Raw genomic sequence first — 17651 nt, forward strand, 5'->3', positions numbered from 1 at the left:
GTACGATACGGATTACAGTTACATTAAATCTTTTTCCCACTCTTCTTATATTCACCTCTTAATTTTTATCGTTCGTTTGTTTGTTTTTTTTTTTTTTTTTTTTCCAGAGCGGAGAAAGTTCCGAAGACACTATACATACCTATACCTACTGCGTTTTAATTACGTATTATTTTCTAACCAACTTTTTCGTGTCAGGTTCGACGCGGCGTCGATCCGAGTTGCCGGACTTCGAAGACCGGGACGCGTATCCCGTCCTAGCCATAATGCCAAATAGACTGTTACTAAACAATGACTTCTTAACGGCTGATCAGAGCTAACGGTGCGGTAGGAAAATAGTGCAGTGGGTCAGCCGAGAAATCCCGTCTTCGTGCCTTCGGCTTCGGCGCGTAGGAAGCGCACCTCGCTCGACGCAGCGCGTTGCAGGCCGGAAAAGGCGGAAAAAGGGCCGCGTTTTTGAACGGGGGAAAAAAAATTCGCTCAAAAACGCGTGCCCGATACTGGCAATCGATTCCAGTTCTGATCGTTACTGCACCACGATTTGTTCGAAAATTTGTTAAACTTTTACGCTCAAACCACGGTCCGCGGTTACGTCCGCCTTACATAAACAATTCCGTTGCATAATTCAGATCCGTTGCTCGAAGGGTTCGTGACACGTTGCGCAAGCTCGAGCGGCTCGCGATCAGGGGAAGCGTTCGGTTCGGCGGGCGGAAAGCTGCGATGAATCCCCGCGATTCCCGATATTCGGTGAACCGTTTCCGCCCGTGACGACGAATCCTGCGGCACGAAATGGAGGGGCGTTAGGCGATATGGACTCGGGGACTGGCTGGGACAGGGCAAGTGGCTCAACGGCGCTTGGAGAGCGCGCCGAGTTGATATAAAGCTCCGGGCTTCTCCTGTCTTCGCAACTGCGGCCGGACCACCGGACATATCGGAACGCCTTGCCGCTGCCCGCCACTCCACTTCAAAACATCATGTGAGTCAATTTTTCTGCCATTTTAACGCCCCGACGATATTGGCGAGGAAGGTTCAGAGTGTTCGGATAATTGGTGCGGTTCGTTCGAGACGGAAATCGGCTACGCGACGAAACGATTTATCGTACAACTTCAAGGACGTTATTGTATATTATTGGTTGATTCGCGGTGCGATTTTTAGAACTCGGAGAAAACATTTTAGTTGATAAATTTTCATCAGAGATGTAGAGAGATAGATGTCGGTATATAAGTTTTTATGTCCGTAGCGATATTGAACAAGTACGTAAAGATGGAAAATTAATACGATTATTACGAATGATAAGAATATAAAGCAGAAAAAAAAAGTTAAAATTTAGGTAAAATAAGAAATCGAAATAAAGAGCAAAAAGACAGAGAGAGAAAGGAGAGAGGGACCTTGGTGCACCATCTTGGCATGCGATTTTCATTTCATAGCGTTTGGTTTAGAATCCACGTTTAATCCCACACGTAAAAAACACGCGATAATTATGCGATTATGTAAATTGGATAATATTTCACATCTCACATGTCTCGTTTGGCTCATGAATCTGATTGAAATATATTATGCTAGTGAATTATTAACGTGAACAACAGAGGGTCACAAGACACTGTATGCATGCATTATATGTTCTCCTCGTATTTTTAGCTGCCAAATTTGGCTCACTTAGTTCAATCAGCTTCTGCACTCTGTGAATTTAGCTTCAAGCGACTCGTCGAAACTTCCGTTCCTCTCCAGTGAAATATTTATTGTTCTATCACGTCGCGTCTGCTCGGCAGGAAACTGCCTCGGTTCACTCGCTCCGGGTTATATAATTATCCGTTCGCCGTTCGGCTCCGCCAAATAAAACGCTTCATAATTGCGTCGTTACTCTCAAGATATAGCGCTTTCTCATAATTGAATATACAAGGAATTGCACAAGGCAGAGGAACACTAAATGGTGCATTATAGAAACCGATCAATCATCATCCCTCATCCTTCCACCCCAATAAGTCCTGGATCGTTACAATGAAATCTCCTAAGCACGTAGTTCCACTGACTCCAATCGTACGGCGGAATCGGCCTCGCCCGGATCCCACTATGCAATTACACTAACACTTACCCCATTGAATGTGTATTGATAGAGCCATATTTTCCACGGTTGGACGGCGCCCGATGCGAACGAGTAGGTGTAGCAGTATCACGGATAACGATCGCTAGTAGGAAGTGAGCTTTGAACAGCGTTACCTTCGCGCGTTTTACTCGCACGCCTGCTTAATACACAGATTTATGATCGAATGGTCTGAAGTGTGTCAGCGGCTCCGATTTGTTCCAATTATTCGTATCGCCGTTTCACTGAGCCTCCAGAATCGCTCGATCTCCGGATCGAATCGTTCTCGTATTTTTGGGTTATTTACTCACGAGTTTCAAGATATCTGGCTGCGATTTAATCCACTTTGCAGACGTGTTCCGAACCGATCGCTGTACGCGACCCACTTTCAGCCGCGTTTCACATGCAACACCGTATGTATTGTGGATTGTCGAGGAGATAGGTGTGCAAGGAGTCATCGACTTTTACTATATTTCTGAAGACAGGGATTCGGTTGCGTTGCATTTTTCTTTTTAAGACACCTCGTTTCAGAAACATTAACCGATGTATGTATGTAGGCGTTTTGAGCTCCGCACAGTTTCGGTAGAGTATCGCGTATTCGACTTTCAATATTTGCAACATATTCTTTGTGCCTTGCGCAGGTATGTTAGGCGAGGGAACAAAAATGTTGACATGACAAAAACGAAACACGTGCCGTGGAACAAGACAATAGACTCCGATCTTATCAGGGCGTCATGCATGTCGGTGGTGTCGAAAAAACGATCGGATTTCGTTGCGAAATTACGTAGTCATACGCAGTTCGCAATTCCCTATCACGTATATCTCTGTCGATTTTTTCAATTTTTTCAACTAACATAAAAACACCACGTTTCTGTACTTTGAACGAAAACGTTTCGGCAAATCAGATGCATAAGTAATCATTATTTTTTGCCGATCAATTTTTTTGTTGTAATACAATCGTAGAAAAGCGTTACAACGCCAATCAGCCATGTTGCGAAACGTTGCATAACCGGCTGTATGATATGAATAGTTGAAAAATTGCCAGCTGTCTTACAAGTAGAGAACCAGGCGCGTATTTGCATCGACGGTCACTTTGCACAGCTTCTCGTGTATAATAATTACCAATAAGAGGGTCAAAGGTTCCACGAACAACGATCGACGTTCTCCGATGTAACTGGGTTCATCTGTCGCAATGCAAGTGACACAAGATCCACGAGATCCACAAGATCCGTGTAGGTATATGTGCAATGAGTGATCGATATTTAGTCAAGCTACATAAAAATGCGTTACGAATCGCTTCGGGTTTCGTAATTATAATTACAGTCGCGGGTCAGATTCGATTCACATTAATCTCTTCGCCTCGCTAATTATTCAATCATCATTTATCGTCCTATTTTTAACACGGCCGAATTTTAATTATCCATGACGTTTTCTCCCTTGATCCTTGTAACTTGTACTATCGATCAAGCCAACTGTGCAAGATAATGAAAAATTTACGATATAAGCGATGGCGAACGTTGCCAGAAACACGCTGGGTGAATTGCGTTGTCGTTCTGCTAATTTTTTTTCCCTCGCCTTTCATTTTCATTATTGGCACTTTTTTCCTTTTAGTTTCAATACCGCGTTCAGCGTTAGTCTTTGATCTAAATCTCGACAGGACTCAGGAGCGTTGCGTTGGGTCACGTAGCAGCCATGCGGACTTGTTTTTTCCGTTGGGTCGCCTTGAAACTGAAGAAAGTGAAAGGGTTACGGACTCGTAGATTTACCTCGCGATAGCTTGACAAATAAAAGTAAAAAAATACAGCGTGTGCAATAATATTAAAGTAGAACCGTAGAGAGAGAAAAGTAAACAGCAGGCGTTTGCGCAATATTCATTTCGGTTATAAATCACAATGGTTATCAGCCAGATCTTTACGACCCATTTTTTTTTTTTTTCTTCACTCACTCTAGTGAGAATTGTACGTGAAATGGTTAGTTATTTGTTGGAAAATACAGTGTATAACGAGTATTACATCTGGGACTATTGACAATGGATTAAAACGTGAATAGCTGGGTATAAACCTCACGAAGGAAAACTTTCCCCACGAAGCGAATAGAAAGTAGAGTAAACCAGAATCACGGGAGACACACTCGGGCGACTGATTTACAAGACCGATCGCGCGTGAACGATATCCTCCATTTTTTGCTGCTGTTACTTCTTTCTTCAGCTTATCTTTATCCTTCTCGTTCAGCACTAGGATTATCGGGGCGTGAACTCTGTTCACCATACAATATTTATACATCTGGATCTAATTGTATAATGAAACACTTACGTCCTTGTACAAGACGCTAATTACCACCTGGTGTCAGCGACATATTCCTGCAATGATAATGTGCTCAAGCTGGCCTCATTTTCCGAACACACCTGTATGGACGTGTTTCATTTCTGCTGCAGCTTTCGAGTTTAACTTCGTGTAATCTTTTTGTTATTCGTTTGGACAAAACTTGATTAATCGCGTGCCGATAAACCTGAAAGAACGTAGCGTTAATGCGGTGAATTAATTGCGCGATTTGACTAAGTGATCACGATCCCACTTTCATTGAAGTTTTTCGAAACTTCCTTAAGCTCAATTTAAATACAAACTTGGCCTCTTCAATGTCACAATGGCAGTACTAAATTCATCTTCAGAGGTTTCGTTCAAGGGAAAAACGCATGTGGAGAAAAATACGATCGTCATCGGACAAAGGATCTACGAATTGATGGATATTTACATTTTTCTATACGGGACATTTCGATGAAAAATTATCTGTTCGTTCATTCGTCGTCAACATTGACAATCGATGACTCGAAGCTGCATAAATTCCGGCACATTTGCAGTACAGTTTCCTCTTATAAAATATTTGAGCTCTGACGTAATTATAATTATGCAGATATTAAAAAGAAGCTACAGAAACACTTAAACTTCAATCTCTGTGTAATAGCCGCAGTTGAGTGTAATATAATAATACAGAGAAGGTTAGAAATTTTTAAAATCATGTTAGCTAATTTACACTGAAATGTGCGGAAGTGTCTTCACGTACCGAATAAATACAATTTTACAAAAAAGAACGTAGTTTTGTATACTTTAACGCGTACGTACCTGCTCATCTCGCATGGAAATATTACGCAACATTTTACTTTCTCCGACTTATTTACCGAACGGTATAACGGCAGGGAATTCAAATGATTTTCCAGCTCAAGGTTTCCCTATTCATGCTTTGAAGCTTTCATTGAACATGAAAAATTCTTAACACGCGATTTGAGACCGATTGATAAATTTTCCAACGACATTAAAACGATGGCAAACGGACAATTTGAGTAAAGTTAAATAAAATCTCCTCTTCTTTCGCTCCAAAATGGTCCGCAGTAAAAGTAAACGAGCGCGTCAACGTTCAAAGGACTCTCACAGTCAGGCTTCCTTACGAACAAGTCGGAAGTCAAGGGTGACCATATCGGAAAACGAATCCCCGAGTGCCGTTCACGTCCGTCAAAGAAGTCACGCGAGGCCTCGAATACGATTCCGAAAGTGCGAATGCGTGAATACCTGCTTGGCAGTCTGGTCTCGAACGATTCTTAGCTCGACCGTCGTCGCCTCGAGCAGTGAAAGTTGAACCTCGGCCAATTGAACTCTGCAACTCGTATAGTATCAAACGGTGGCGTCTCAAATTCAGAATCCCAATTAGGCAAAGTGTATTTAAACCAACACGTCCGTTACAGGTACGCATGTCGGATTGTTTTCACATTGAAAAATCTATTTACAGGTGGGTGGTGTGGTCAGTTCTCCTCCTGCAAATCGCCTCGCTCAGCTATGCCGCAATTCCGGATCCACCGACTGCCAGGACAACCACAGTCGGAGCCCGAAAGCTCGCCACCGCCGAGGATTGCTTAGGCGTCGTAGCCTTTGCCGCTTCTCACGGTCAAATCAACGTAAGCATTGCCTGTAAAGGAGCAAACTAGAATATTTGCGAAACGGTGAACAGGACGAAGAAGTTCTGATAACGAGTTATAATCGTAAGCCGAAGAAGGACCTTCTTTTTTGAAGCTTAGGTTCTCCCAAATTTTGCCTCACCAATCAATATCCTTCTTCAAGGATGCGAGGGTCGTGCTTTCGGAGACCCTGGTCAACAAAGGTGTCGGCTACGTGCCGGCAACGGGCACATTCACGACCCACTGTCCGGGGCTTTACCAGTTCAGCTTTGCCGGATACGGTAGTTCGGATTTGCGATTGACTCTGAAGCGCAAAGGAAGCAGAAGCCAATCGTGGATTCCCGTGGTCAGCGTAGGTCCTGGGGGAGGATCGAACCTGGTCCTCCTGGACATGGAGGCGGGCGATCAGCTCGCCGTCTTTGTTGAGTCGGGAAAAATATCCGACGGCGCTACTTTCACCGGCCATCGCATGGCGAAGAAGTGATGAACTGAAGGAAGCCCCACTTTCTCCGACTCCTGTGACCTTCTTGCTCTTTACTCTTCCTCTTATTCGCTGTTTGTTCGTTTATTTTCTTTTCTTTTTTGTTTCTTTTTTTTCTTTTATTCTTGTTTGTCTCACGTTTCTTTAATTCATCTTTTTGATTTTTTCTTCCGTCTTAACCGACGAAATCAAATCAAGTTGACTGCCATCTACGTCGTCGATTTGTTGCTGATCTCCAATAGCGCGCAATTCTTCAACGGACTCGCAGATCGGTTATATTCGAATTAAAGACTACCAAAACCAATGTCGAATGGATATAAAAATGCCGAGAAAGTTGTCACTTCGGACAGATTTTGATATTCATCGGCATTTTTATAGCCAGCTCTTGGTCATTCGGTAAATCAACATAATTGGGTGAGCATTTTATGCAATCCTCCAAAAACTAGAAACTTCGTTTAAAGCCGATATATAATGACAGGAATCTCGACAGCCAATTTGTTATTGTGAAAAAAATTGGATAACCCGTCACTGTCGCCATCAGCTGAAAAAAAAACAACAAAATATTGAACTGATAAGAATTAAGAGTTCAAGAAAAAAAAAAAGCAAAGATATGTTAATATGCACAGGTCTTTACAAAGTCGTAGATTTCTACCATCGGCATTTAAAACACTTTCGAAACATTCCCACCAGAAATTTTTAAATGTCAATTGACACGTCCATGAACTTTTTCTGTCGCTTTGTTATTATATATTATTATGAAACTTATTTTATTACATAGACACGTTGTAAATATTGACTAACATTATCTGAGCACGATTCTTCCGACTAAATCTTATTGTTAGAGTTCCTAATTGGGATAACAAAAATCTTTTGACACGTTAGGATCGAAAGACACAACAATATTTCTATATCAATTGAAAATGGCTGTACTGCACTGTGATAGCTTACCTTTGACTTATACTCGTCTCAATCTTATATTCTGCATTCCCCCCCCCCCCCCCCCCTGCAGATGATTTTCCGATTCTTTGCAACTTATTCTGAGAACTATCGATTGATTTTAGATTTTTCCACAATTATTTAAATATGTTTCCACAATCGATAATTGTAATTCACTTCTGACAATAGCTTCAAAGAATCGTAAAATATCCATCAAGTCTCGTCCTGCAATATTGCAACAAATCTTTATTTTTTACTGTTCTATTCTTTCCTACATCCGCTGTCCTGTGTTCTATTTCTTCCTGACTCGTCTTTTGTATCCTTTCCTTGTTTCTTCTTCTTGCTCTTGAAAACTATCCATTTCGAACCACCTTTGGTCTTTTTTTCTTCTTTTATTTCCTCTTCTATCTAGTCTTCCCTCGGCTTTTGAGGCTAATAACTGTACTCCACGACTTTCTCTACCCTTTTCTGAAGCTTTCTTCGTTTCCATCTTTGGTTTTCCTATTTTTTTCTTACATTCTCAACTACTTTTTTCTTCTCTGAAAACTTTACTTTCCTTTTCTCTTTTCTGACAATTTTACTCTCCTTTTCTGTTCTCCGACAATTTTATTCTCCTTTTCTTTTCTCTGACAATTTTTTCACCTTTTTTCTGACAATTTTACCCCCCTTTTCTCTTCTCTGACAATTTTCCTTTCCTTCTCTCTTCTCTGAAAATTTTACTCTCCGTTTCTTTTCTCTTCCCTTCGGAATTCTACCCGCAAACAATGCTACTCCACTTTTATCTCTCTGTTCACTACTCTTGTATGATTCGCTACAATCCATGTTCCGAAAATGAACAACTTTCCTTTTCATACTCTTTTCCTTTGTCAATTCTTCTTCGCGATGATCTTTTATTTTCCCACGGCACAAATAAACCCTGTTCTTCCCTTTTTCACTTTTATTGTGCAATTCTTTTCTCAACTATATTTCAGTCTCTCTTCTCTTTTCTGTTCTTCCACTCTGACCAACCGATATTATGATCTCAAAATTTAGCCAAATCTTGCCAAGGATTACAATATTTATATTTACATTTCAATTTCGGCAGCACTTATTCTAAGTTTTCAGTTCTTTATTTCTGTTTCAATCTTTTCTAGTCTGTCTCTTACTCCCACCTCATTCTTTATCTTTCTTTCAGACAATTTTCTATCAAGTTCTGTTTCTCCTGTTTATGTTTATAACTCGAACGCTTTCAGTTTCTCATCTTTTCTTCGCGCCTATTTCTTCCTCAGCAAACTTCTACACGATTCTTATTCTATTCCAACTTACTATATGTACCTGAAATTTCAAGTTCTTAGACAACTTACAAATTACAACTTTACTGATTACCATGGAATCTTAACAAATTCGATCCATTCCTGGATTTCACGCTAGCTAATAAATAATTTCATTATCTAGGGTGTTTCCGTAGGTATAATACATGATCTACTAATGATCTACAAGTACTTGTCTATTCTTCACGGCCTTTTTCTAGCCTTCAAATTTCCGCGTACCTTTTACAACTCTTTTCTGAAATACTTTTCTATACTCCGACTGTAGTCTTTGACGACCCTTTTATACTTATCTCTGTTTCTATTTTCTATCTATCTAAAGCTAAATTTCTGTATTTTTCCACTTTCATCTGTTACTCTCCATATTCCTCCGTTCTATTCTATTCTATTTTATTTACTTTCTTCTCATCTGTTCGTTCTGAAATCTTTCCCCTACGTTTCTATTTATCTTTTTCTTTCCTTTTCTTTCCACCCCTTAGGCTTTTCTTTAATCTCAACTTCATTTTTTACCTCGTCTAGAGCTTGTCTTTTACCCCATCAATGTATGAAGCACTGTGGAATGATGATAGTCTTACCGCATCTGCACAATAAACATCTCTACTGAACAGTATTACAACTGATTCTTAACAACCACGATAAGTCTGGCTTTTCACAAACTATCCATCTAAATAATTGCAATAATAGTTAATCACAGAATCACCGTTTCCAATTTTGCATATCACACTCGGCTCACAATTCAGCTTTATGACATCCCAACCTTTTTACCACATCCAAACTTGTCTTGCTCTCATGTCTTTCTTTAGACCTAATATTTCGCTCACTACAGCATCTATCCTCGTCTCTGCTATATTTCCACCTACTCTTCCTTCCTTGACTTGTCTTTCTCTTTACCTGTTTCTTCTTTCCGTTTCTGGACCTAATTTTTCTTTTCTTCTATAATTTTTATCTCAACTACGAAATCTTCTCCACTTCCTTGCCTATGAACTAAGATTCTACTCTGAATGGGACGTCTATCAATCATATCTATCACCTCTTCTAAACCTTCTGCCTTTTTTTCTTTCTTCGTTTCATTAATACCTATTCAATTGTTAGATAGTGTACACTGTGCTTCGCCTCGTCCTTTTTCTTCCTCATATTCTACGAGTCTTTTTATTATCTCTACTCTTTACTTCGTCTGAACTTTGAGTCGTTATTTTTTCTACGCATTTTCGACTGATCTTTTCTTTCACCAAGTTCTATACAATTCTCAATAGAATGAAGAAAAAAATAACATGCGTGTAGAAAAAAAAAAGATACTACGAAAAACCCAATGCTGTGATTATCGTATATTAAACGTGCCCTTTACTACGTCTACATACTTTACTATCTCTATAACTCGTACGATTTACTCTTGATACTGTTATTCTTATGGTTCTCGTACTTTTACTGTTATACCCTACTTTTATACTCTCCCTTAATTATACGTGTGTACGTACCTACTTCCGATGTGTGTTTTAACATGAAAATTTCGTAGGATATCTCTTAAGACTGTTAACGATCGTGTCTTTTTTTCTTATCCTATTACGACTGACTGTCTTCTCGTAAGTATCTGTTATCACCCCACCTGACTCTCTATAAACTATACTATTTTTTGTAATAAAATGTGATTTTTATCCTAATCTAAAGCATTTCAATTATTGTACTATCACTACTCACTTTCCTTAACCATCTTTTCCTCTTCTTGTATGAAATATCAATGTTCAGAATTTTCCTCTCTACACTCTTTAGTCTGTCCTAAATTCATGTGTTTAAACATTCATGCTGTGTTAGCGACGAACTTGTTTTTTCCTCGATAACTATCTATCTCTTTTTTCTCTATTTTCATTGCCATCAATACAATAATTCTACACCTATCGCTCACAAATTTCTCTCTAGAAACACTGACACAATTTGTTTGCTTTCGTACCTATTGAATGGTGATTATACTCGTTACTTTGCTCATTATGTGAAAGTTTTCTATATGCTAATTAACTCTGTCTATTTTTCAGTGCTTTTTTCAACAAGCTTCTGTAGCGACTGTATCACTTCTTTTCAATGATCACTGTCATTATAAATTTCAACGTAAATTAAACATTCTTCTTTCCCCACGCTGTCACAGATAATCGATTTATGTTTAGTCAGTAGAAACGTAAAACGATTTATTCTCCGTCTCGATTATATTACAATTTATGTATTTGGATTAAAACTCGACCCAATATACGTCCACGATTTCAAATCGGCCGATTATAGAAACGGCACATATGTATAATTCTATATAAACATATACTACACGCATGCACATATGTGAAAAATAAATGCTTGTATAATATAAGTATATAAGGGAATAATATTAGATACCAATATGTTACGCACAATAAACTTGAACAGAAGCATGCATTACAATTGACTTTCTGGTTTTTTTTTTTTATCTCAACGATATTGAACCTCACCGTTTTATACAGAAAAAAAACGCGCGCGATAAAATCGGCAAATTCAAGTTTCAACTCAAATCAGCAAAGTAACGGGCGCCTGTTCGATATTCTCGTAAGTTTTGAGAACAGAATAGACCTCCTCGTTCAAGAATTCTTCAACCTGCTCCGGCGCCCTCCCGACGAAAGTTGAAGGATCGAGAAGTCCGTCTAGCTGCCCGAGAATCGGCGCAAAGTAAGGATCCTTCCTGATCCTTTCGACCAAGTCGTTGTCCAGTCCGTGCTGTTTGACTTGGGCACCAGCCTGATGCGAAAGCACGCGAATCTTCTCGTGGCAAACCTGAATAAGCAGCTCAAAGTGTGTTTTTTTTTCAATGCAATTTCTCTCTCCCAGCAGAGCGAGGATAAGACGAATTCGGCAGTGAAGTAAAATAGCCTAGCTGAAAAGCGGAAAATGAAAGATGGAGAAAATGAGTCACCTGTCTATCTCCACCAGCCTTGACCATGGCCATTATCACGTTCTCCGTCGACATGAACGGTAATTCCTGAGCGACGTGTCGCGCAATGACTTTCGGGTAAACGACCAGACCTTCGGTGATGTTTTGCAGGGTTATGAGAACGGCGTCCGCAGAAAGGAAGGCCTCGGCAAGGGTGATCCGCCGGTTCGCAGAGTCGTCGAGGGTCCGTTCCATCCACTGGGTCGCGGCTGTTTGGAGCGTGTTACTCGCCAAGGTCATGAGGTGACGAGCGATGCTGCAACACCTCTCGGACCGCATTGGATTCCTCTTGTAGGGCATTGCGCTCGATCCTATTTGCGTCGTCTCGAAGGGTTCCTCCACCTCCTTCATGTTGGCCAGCAAACGAATGTCACTGCAAATCTGGAAGACGTGGAATATGCGGTTTCGTTGCCTTTTTGTTGCGGAAAAATAAATAAGACTGTCGGAACTGTCGAACTTTCGTGGTTCCAGGCTTCAGCGTCTCCCTAGATGACTTACAGAATGTGTTCAATCGGTGTTTCGCAATCTCGCAAAATTGAAGAGATACTCACCTTGTGCACCGTGGATCCTAGAGAAGCGAGTACGTTGATGCATTCAGCGTCGACTTTCCTCGAATATGTCTGACCAGTAACGGGATAGCACTTCTCGAAACCGGCCATCTTGGTGACCAGAAGATCCAGCTGCTTTACTTTCTCTCCGTCACCTTTTCGCAGCGAACTTAATATTCAACAATTTTCTTGCAATCGTTCGATTGGTGAAAATTTTCAACAGCAGAGAGGCTAAGCCAATCGATAGCTGAAAACAATTTTCTCAATTTGCAGAGTGTGATTTTAAGACTAACCGTCGAAGAGCTGCAGAAAAGAAGCCTGCGTGCCTGTGGTTCCTTTGACCCCACGGAACCTGAGATCATCCCTCGCTCTGCGAAGAGCTCTTTCGTCCATGAGCAAATCGTGGAGCCAGAGACTCGCTCTCTTCCCAACCGTCGTCAGTTGAGCTGGTTGAAGGTGAGTAAATCCGAGAGTGGGCAGCGACCGATACTCGTGAGCAAATTTAGACAGTCGAGTCAAAACGCCACCGAGTTTTGGCAGGAGAACGTTGAATCCGGCACGAAGAATCAACAGGTCCTTTAAAGATCATTTCGTCATTACGCTACTACAATCATGCTCTCTCTCTCTCTCTCTCTCTCTCTCTCTCTCTCTCTCTCTCTCTCTCTCTCTCTCTCTCTCTCTCTCTCTCTCTCTCTCTCTCTCTCTCTCTCTCTCTCTCTCTCTCTCTCTCTCTCATCATTCTCATTTTTCCAATGAAACAGACTCACAGCGTTGTCTCCAACGTAGCAGCTAGTGGCTCCAAGGTGAATGATGGGGGCGGCCTTGGGGCACTGATTTCCGAATACGTGAACGTGGGCCATGACATCATGCCTGGTCTTTCGTTCCTCCGCTGCAGCAGCCGAGAAGTCTATGTCATCAAGATGCGCCTCCATTTCGGCGATTTGATCGGGAGTGATGCTCAGCCCCAGTTCCTGAAACGAAAAATCTGGTTCAAGGTTGGTTCCGAAGGTGATTCATAGGTGTTGGAAACAAGACTGGAAATCATAGCACCACAGCTTAAAGTTAATCAATGGGATGTGGACAGGATCGATCTACAGATAGGCAGACAGTTGTAGCGTACGTAGTATCATATTATTATCGTTGCGTTCGTCATCCATTGTGCATCCGTGAGCAGGTAGCCAATAGTAAATGAATTCCTGGAAACGTGATTACCAACATACTTTCGGGATTACCTCACCTTATCAATAGAGCATGAATCATTTGATCGAGAGATAATGAGACGAGGGGTTCAATATGACCGGTTTGATGGCGTTAGCTGTGATTCCCTGGCTGGATATGGAATAACGAAAGGATATGATGGCTGCTTGAGACGAATTTGAAGCCGAGACAGGCTTAATGGAATTCAAATTACAGGTATCTTTCAACGACGGTGAAAAGTGGGACAAGCGTATCACCTGCTCATTTTCCAACACGTATTTGAATTATCAAAAGATAAGCGATAAGGGAATCTCACCGCGGCAATCGCGCCTGCGCCCAACTATACTTTTTGTTTCATCCACGCTACGCTTGGCTTTTTGTAAGATTAGATAAACAGGGCTTGGTCTTGTATCGAGTCCAGCTAGCGTGCAAAGCAGATGTCTTTTACCCATTGTTTTTGATCAGTTACGGTACAGTGTAGTGCAGTGTGGTTTTAGTTATCCGGTCAAATTCGGTTCATTCATTCGTCACATTAAACCGGACTGTCTTTTTTCCATCCGCCAAGATGATGTCCATACAAACGATCGGCGGGATAGTATTGAAAGTGCTGAAACTGGTGAGGAAACCTTCGCTGAAGAGTTTGAAATTTTCGTTACAGAATTTGCGATCATCTCCATTTGCCACTGACACCTCAAACCTTAAAAGGTCTAAAAGTGTTATAAATGCCCTGAAGACTCACAATAAAAGTCATGCAATTGATGAAGATCACTTTTCGAAAACGTCTGCTGTACTATTCAAGAAAGTGAAATTTTTCATAGTAGTCACTATCATTGGCTGAGCCTGAGGAAAATCTGAGATAACAATTTGTCACACGTACAGGTTTTAACAGTACTATGAGTCAACCGTGTCTGATATCTACAATAATCAGTGAACAACTTGTAGTTACAAATATTCGGTTTGGAATGAAATGGCCGTTTCGATTCATGGTATTCTTCGGTCAATCCACGTTTCGAGTTTTCAAGTCAATCGTAGCAATTTACTCAACAGATTAAAGTAATCCCAATAGATTAGCCGCAATGCTAGTATGTGGGATACTTTTTAACGGATGGTAGGATTCATCAATCTGTCAGAGTCTACGTTTAGTTCGAATTAAACATTGAAGATTTGAGATGAAAAATAAAATGTAGAAAACACTGCAACTTCGATGGTGAATCATTTTTGCTCCTCCATATCGGCAAGCGATAAGCAACCACTGTTTGTACAGTGCGATATCATAACGCATGACACATTAACGCACATTCACAATTTCACTCTCTCAATGCCTTAGAACACCTGCAACCAGCAACTCAATTTCAAAGCACCGACTAGCAAACTATGTCAACGTAAATGAAAAACCGATATGCAATTTATGTGTTAAACGGTTGCCGATAAAAATTTTCCTGGTCGCTAAATAGTCGAAGAAAAATAATATTCAATTATCATAACTGACAATGAGCATACTAGCTTTACCACCACATGATTAACGGACAGATTAATAACTGATCAAAGGATTTGGGCAGCGTTTAACTAAAATCAATTTATCGCAGGTGATCAACCTGATCATCATTATTCTTTACCGAACGGGATACGGTGGCGAATTCCTCGGTGTTGGAGGAACATGGAACTTGAACGAGGATAAGAATCCGGATGTCGAAATCGTGGCATCGGGTATCTTCGTTGGATTCTTCATCTACACTCTCGTTGTTACGATCACCTTCTGCTTCGGCAATACGGACCACACTAAATCGCTAGTGGTAAATCCAGTGCCAATTATTTGTCTCTTTATTTATACATAGTCCAAGCCATCCTATCCTTGAATCTACAGCTGTGCTGGCTCTGACTTTTCAACCATTGCCACTCCAAAAAATTTTATTTCTTTGCAGGAAATCATCATGAATTTCGTTGGAATGTTCATGTTCATCGCAGTTGGTGCAATCGCGCTGCATTATTGGCACGGGTATCAAAGCGAGCACAAGTACTTGCACGTGTCAACTGAAAGACAGGTAAAGTTAGATAAACTTGGCAAAATTTAGGAAAAGCTGATAAATGATTCAAATATTCTTTAAAATTACAGATTGGGCTGGCTTTAGGGTCACTCTGTGTGATCGAAGGAGCCGCCTACCTTATCGACCTCGTCCTGTCGGTACTCGAATACGCAAACGAAGTTTTGAACTAAAGGAGAAATGATCCTCGACGATGATGTCTCAATTATGTAAAAGAACGGAAACACCTCGCCGTCTTTTTTCATTCAGTTTGCAGACTTCACATTTTCATTATCATCCCCAGGCTCTCGGCAAAGTAGGCATATATGCAGTCTTTTTAGAAGAAAATTGATCCCAGTAAATCGATCTATTCCGAAGTTTTGCGTCATCATAATATTTCACGATGTATACGTGCACGATCTCTCTACCGTCAAAACATCACCGTTGCTTCGTTTCATCACACATTTTTGCACAATTTTTATAAGCGAGTATAAAGGTTTCGAGTTATACATCTTTTAAATTTGATATAGCGTGTGAACGATTTTCCAAGTTCACTTAATTTCATTTCAACTGGACACGACGTTTCGTCAAAGTTTACCGACAATTTGATAACTTATCAGACAATTATCGCACCTGCATAAAACATTATATATTGTCGCGAAATGTTATGCAAAATATTAGTACAAGTTAGAAATGGTAATATTTTTATAATACACACATTTGAGTATCTATAGGTATTACATTATATTATGTAGGTATATAATATGTATTATTTTACGTATGATAAGTGCAATTAATGATTATAACAACCCGATTATATTTTTCTTCATTCTTTTTCAATGTACCAATCGCCTCGTTCACAATTTGTTGATAGGCGTGGGGTTCTGTAACGAGTCATTCGATCAAACATGTCGCATAAGACTGCCAATTCATGTACTCCACGATAGCTGAACAGGTGTTCAAACTTGTACAGTTTCATCTTTTTGTACATTATATAATGTATATTCATGAATACCAAAAACCCGAGCGCGTGTTTGAGTTTAAAATAAAGCTGACGCACGAATAAAATTCTCGACTTATATCAACCCATTTAAATTGACGCGCAATTCTGAGTGATGGGTATGATCTTGATATATCTATTAGAAAAGTTGGTCAAATATTTGGAGCGGTTTCTCTGGAGCTAATCGTCGTTGCGCTCATTCTGATCGTCGTCGGTTTTTACCAATGGCCTCACCGCTATCCAGCAGCACAAAACGGGGTCGTATACTATTCGATAAACGACCAAGTCCGAGAGAAAGAAGAGGACGTTCAGAGCCAAAAGGCCGATGAAGAGCTCGTCGAGTTTATTACCGCTCCGCTGCTTGACTGACACGCAAATTCCAACGGCCAAAATTGTTATACACAAAACGTCGAACACGGCTTCCTGAAAGAAAATGTCACAGCATTGGTAGTTCGTGTAACAAAGCCGAGAAAATATTTTCGCTGATTCGTACGTACGGTGAATTCGTGGACGTTTCTTGTCGCGTGGGACACGATGAAGACGGTACTGATCACGAGACTGGTGCCACATGACGTCAATGCTACGACGAATGCCCCTCGTGGCCAAGAATCTACCTCCATGTAACACGCAGAGACGATGCACACGAAGCATGTAATCTATTTTTGAAATATGATGTGGACTTGGAAATTTCGAAATGCGAAATCTTTGAAATCTTGACACGAAATAAAATAACTCCACTTGTTTGTTTTTTCTAACCCATTCCAGTAGCTTTGTGCAGTACTTGCTACCGCGAAAAAAGATCGGATGCATCTGTAGTTAATTTTTTCAAAGCTTCCAATCGTGCTTTTAAGTTCCACGAAGGCGCGATCTCGTCTTTATGTTACGTCGCTTAAAATCGTTTAAAAAATTTGAAGAAACAGACTGACAGCGTCGAAGTTTAGCCTAAAAGTACATCTGCAAGGTGCAATATTTACCGCTATGGCAATAATTGAGCTCATCGACTACGGACTAATTGGATTCAAGATAACCGAAGCCGTAAGTAAAAGGCGCAAGCATACGCATTTACTGATCGCGTAAATGCGATTCGGACACTGATTGAACGTGGTCAAAATATTATACGTTTGCTGCAGGGCCTCTGTGCCGTTGGTTCTATCTTCGTGAGTAATTGGCGAATGAGCTACTGGAACGTTCCTG

At 40.7% G+C, this 17651-nt stretch overlaps 4 protein-coding genes across 5 annotated transcripts in view; 2 read left to right on the plus strand and 2 right to left on the minus strand.

Moving 5' to 3' along the window:
• The first annotated feature begins 820 nt into the window (after positions 1 to 820).
• Positions 821 to 7123, plus strand: LOC124298119 (complement C1q-like protein 3). Its single transcript, XM_046749747.1, has 3 exons — positions 821 to 973; positions 5858 to 6023; positions 6187 to 7123. Coding segments are annotated over exons 1-3 (489 nt in total). The 5' UTR covers positions 821 to 971; the 3' UTR covers positions 6508 to 7123.
• Positions 7124 to 10878: 3755 nt separating this feature from the next.
• Positions 10879 to 17651, minus strand: part of LOC124298115 (adenylosuccinate lyase) — a 35519-nt gene continuing 28746 nt past the window's right edge. The window contains exons 1-6 of one of the 2 annotated variants that reach the window (XM_046749741.1): positions 15053 to 15184; positions 13007 to 13210; positions 12533 to 12815; positions 12243 to 12394; positions 11674 to 12072; positions 10879 to 11534 (exon numbers count right to left, since the gene is read on the minus strand). In XM_046749741.1, the coding sequence (XP_046605697.1) occupies positions 11271 to 11534; positions 11674 to 12072; positions 12243 to 12394; positions 12533 to 12815; positions 13007 to 13171 (1263 nt within the window). In that variant the 5' untranslated portion in view covers positions 13172 to 13210; positions 15053 to 15184 and the 3' untranslated portion in view covers positions 10879 to 11270. Of the gene's footprint in view, positions 11535 to 11673; positions 12073 to 12242; positions 12395 to 12532; positions 12816 to 13006; positions 13211 to 15052; positions 15185 to 17651 lie in introns of those variants that run through there. The other variant, XM_046749740.1, reaches the window with a different exon arrangement.
• Positions 13853 to 16525, plus strand: LOC124298120 (protein snakeskin). The gene is made up of 4 exons (XM_046749749.1): positions 13853 to 14052; positions 15023 to 15229; positions 15359 to 15478; positions 15550 to 16525. Exons 1-4 carry the CDS (start codon positions 14002 to 14004, stop codon positions 15649 to 15651), a joined length of 480 nt encoding a protein of 159 aa, XP_046605705.1. The 5' UTR covers positions 13853 to 14001; the 3' UTR covers positions 15652 to 16525.
• On the minus strand, positions 15933 to 17644 carry LOC124298121 (uncharacterized). The gene is made up of 3 exons (XM_046749750.1): positions 17214 to 17644; positions 16955 to 17113; positions 15933 to 16880 (listed from the first exon to the last, which is right to left on the minus strand). The coding sequence occupies exons 1-3, from the start codon at positions 17265 to 17267 to the stop codon at positions 16638 to 16640; spliced, it is 456 nt and encodes a 151-aa protein (XP_046605706.1). The 5' UTR covers positions 17268 to 17644; the 3' UTR covers positions 15933 to 16637.

The sequence above is a fragment of the Neodiprion virginianus genome, chromosome 2 (genome assembly GCF_021901495.1).
Source record: "Neodiprion virginianus isolate iyNeoVirg1 chromosome 2, iyNeoVirg1.1, whole genome shotgun sequence".
Lineage (NCBI taxonomy): Eukaryota > Metazoa > Arthropoda > Insecta > Hymenoptera > Diprionidae > Neodiprion > Neodiprion virginianus.

What these genes read in the sequence shown, in the direction of transcription:
- LOC124298119 (XM_046749747.1), top strand. An exon ending in CTTCTCACGGTCAAATCAAC is followed by an intron (nt 6,024 to 6,186) that starts GTAAGCATTGCC and finishes TCCTTCTTCAAG; the next exon opens with GATGCGAGGGTCGTGCTTTC.
- LOC124298120 (XM_046749749.1), top strand. Translation starts at nt 14,002, where the DNA reads ATGATGTCCATACAAACGATCGGCGGGATAGTATTGAAAGTGCTGAAA. An exon ending in TATTGAAAGTGCTGAAACTG is followed by an intron (nt 14,053 to 15,022) that starts GTGAGGAAACCT and finishes AATTTATCGCAG; the next exon opens with GTGATCAACCTGATCATCAT. An exon ending in ACCACACTAAATCGCTAGTG is followed by an intron (nt 15,230 to 15,358) that starts GTAAATCCAGTG and finishes ATTTCTTTGCAG; the next exon opens with GAAATCATCATGAATTTCGT.
- LOC124298121 (XM_046749750.1), bottom strand. Translation starts at nt 17,267, where the DNA reads ATGCATCCGATCTTTTTTCGCGGTAGCAAGTACTGCACAAAGCTACTG. An exon ending in GCACAAAGCTACTGGAATGG is followed by an intron (nt 17,114 to 17,213) that starts GTTAGAAAAAAC and finishes TTTCAAAAATAG; the next exon opens with ATTACATGCTTCGTGTGCAT. An exon ending in GAAACGTCCACGAATTCACC is followed by an intron (nt 16,881 to 16,954) that starts GTACGTACGAAT and finishes ATTTTCTTTCAG; the next exon opens with GAAGCCGTGTTCGACGTTTT.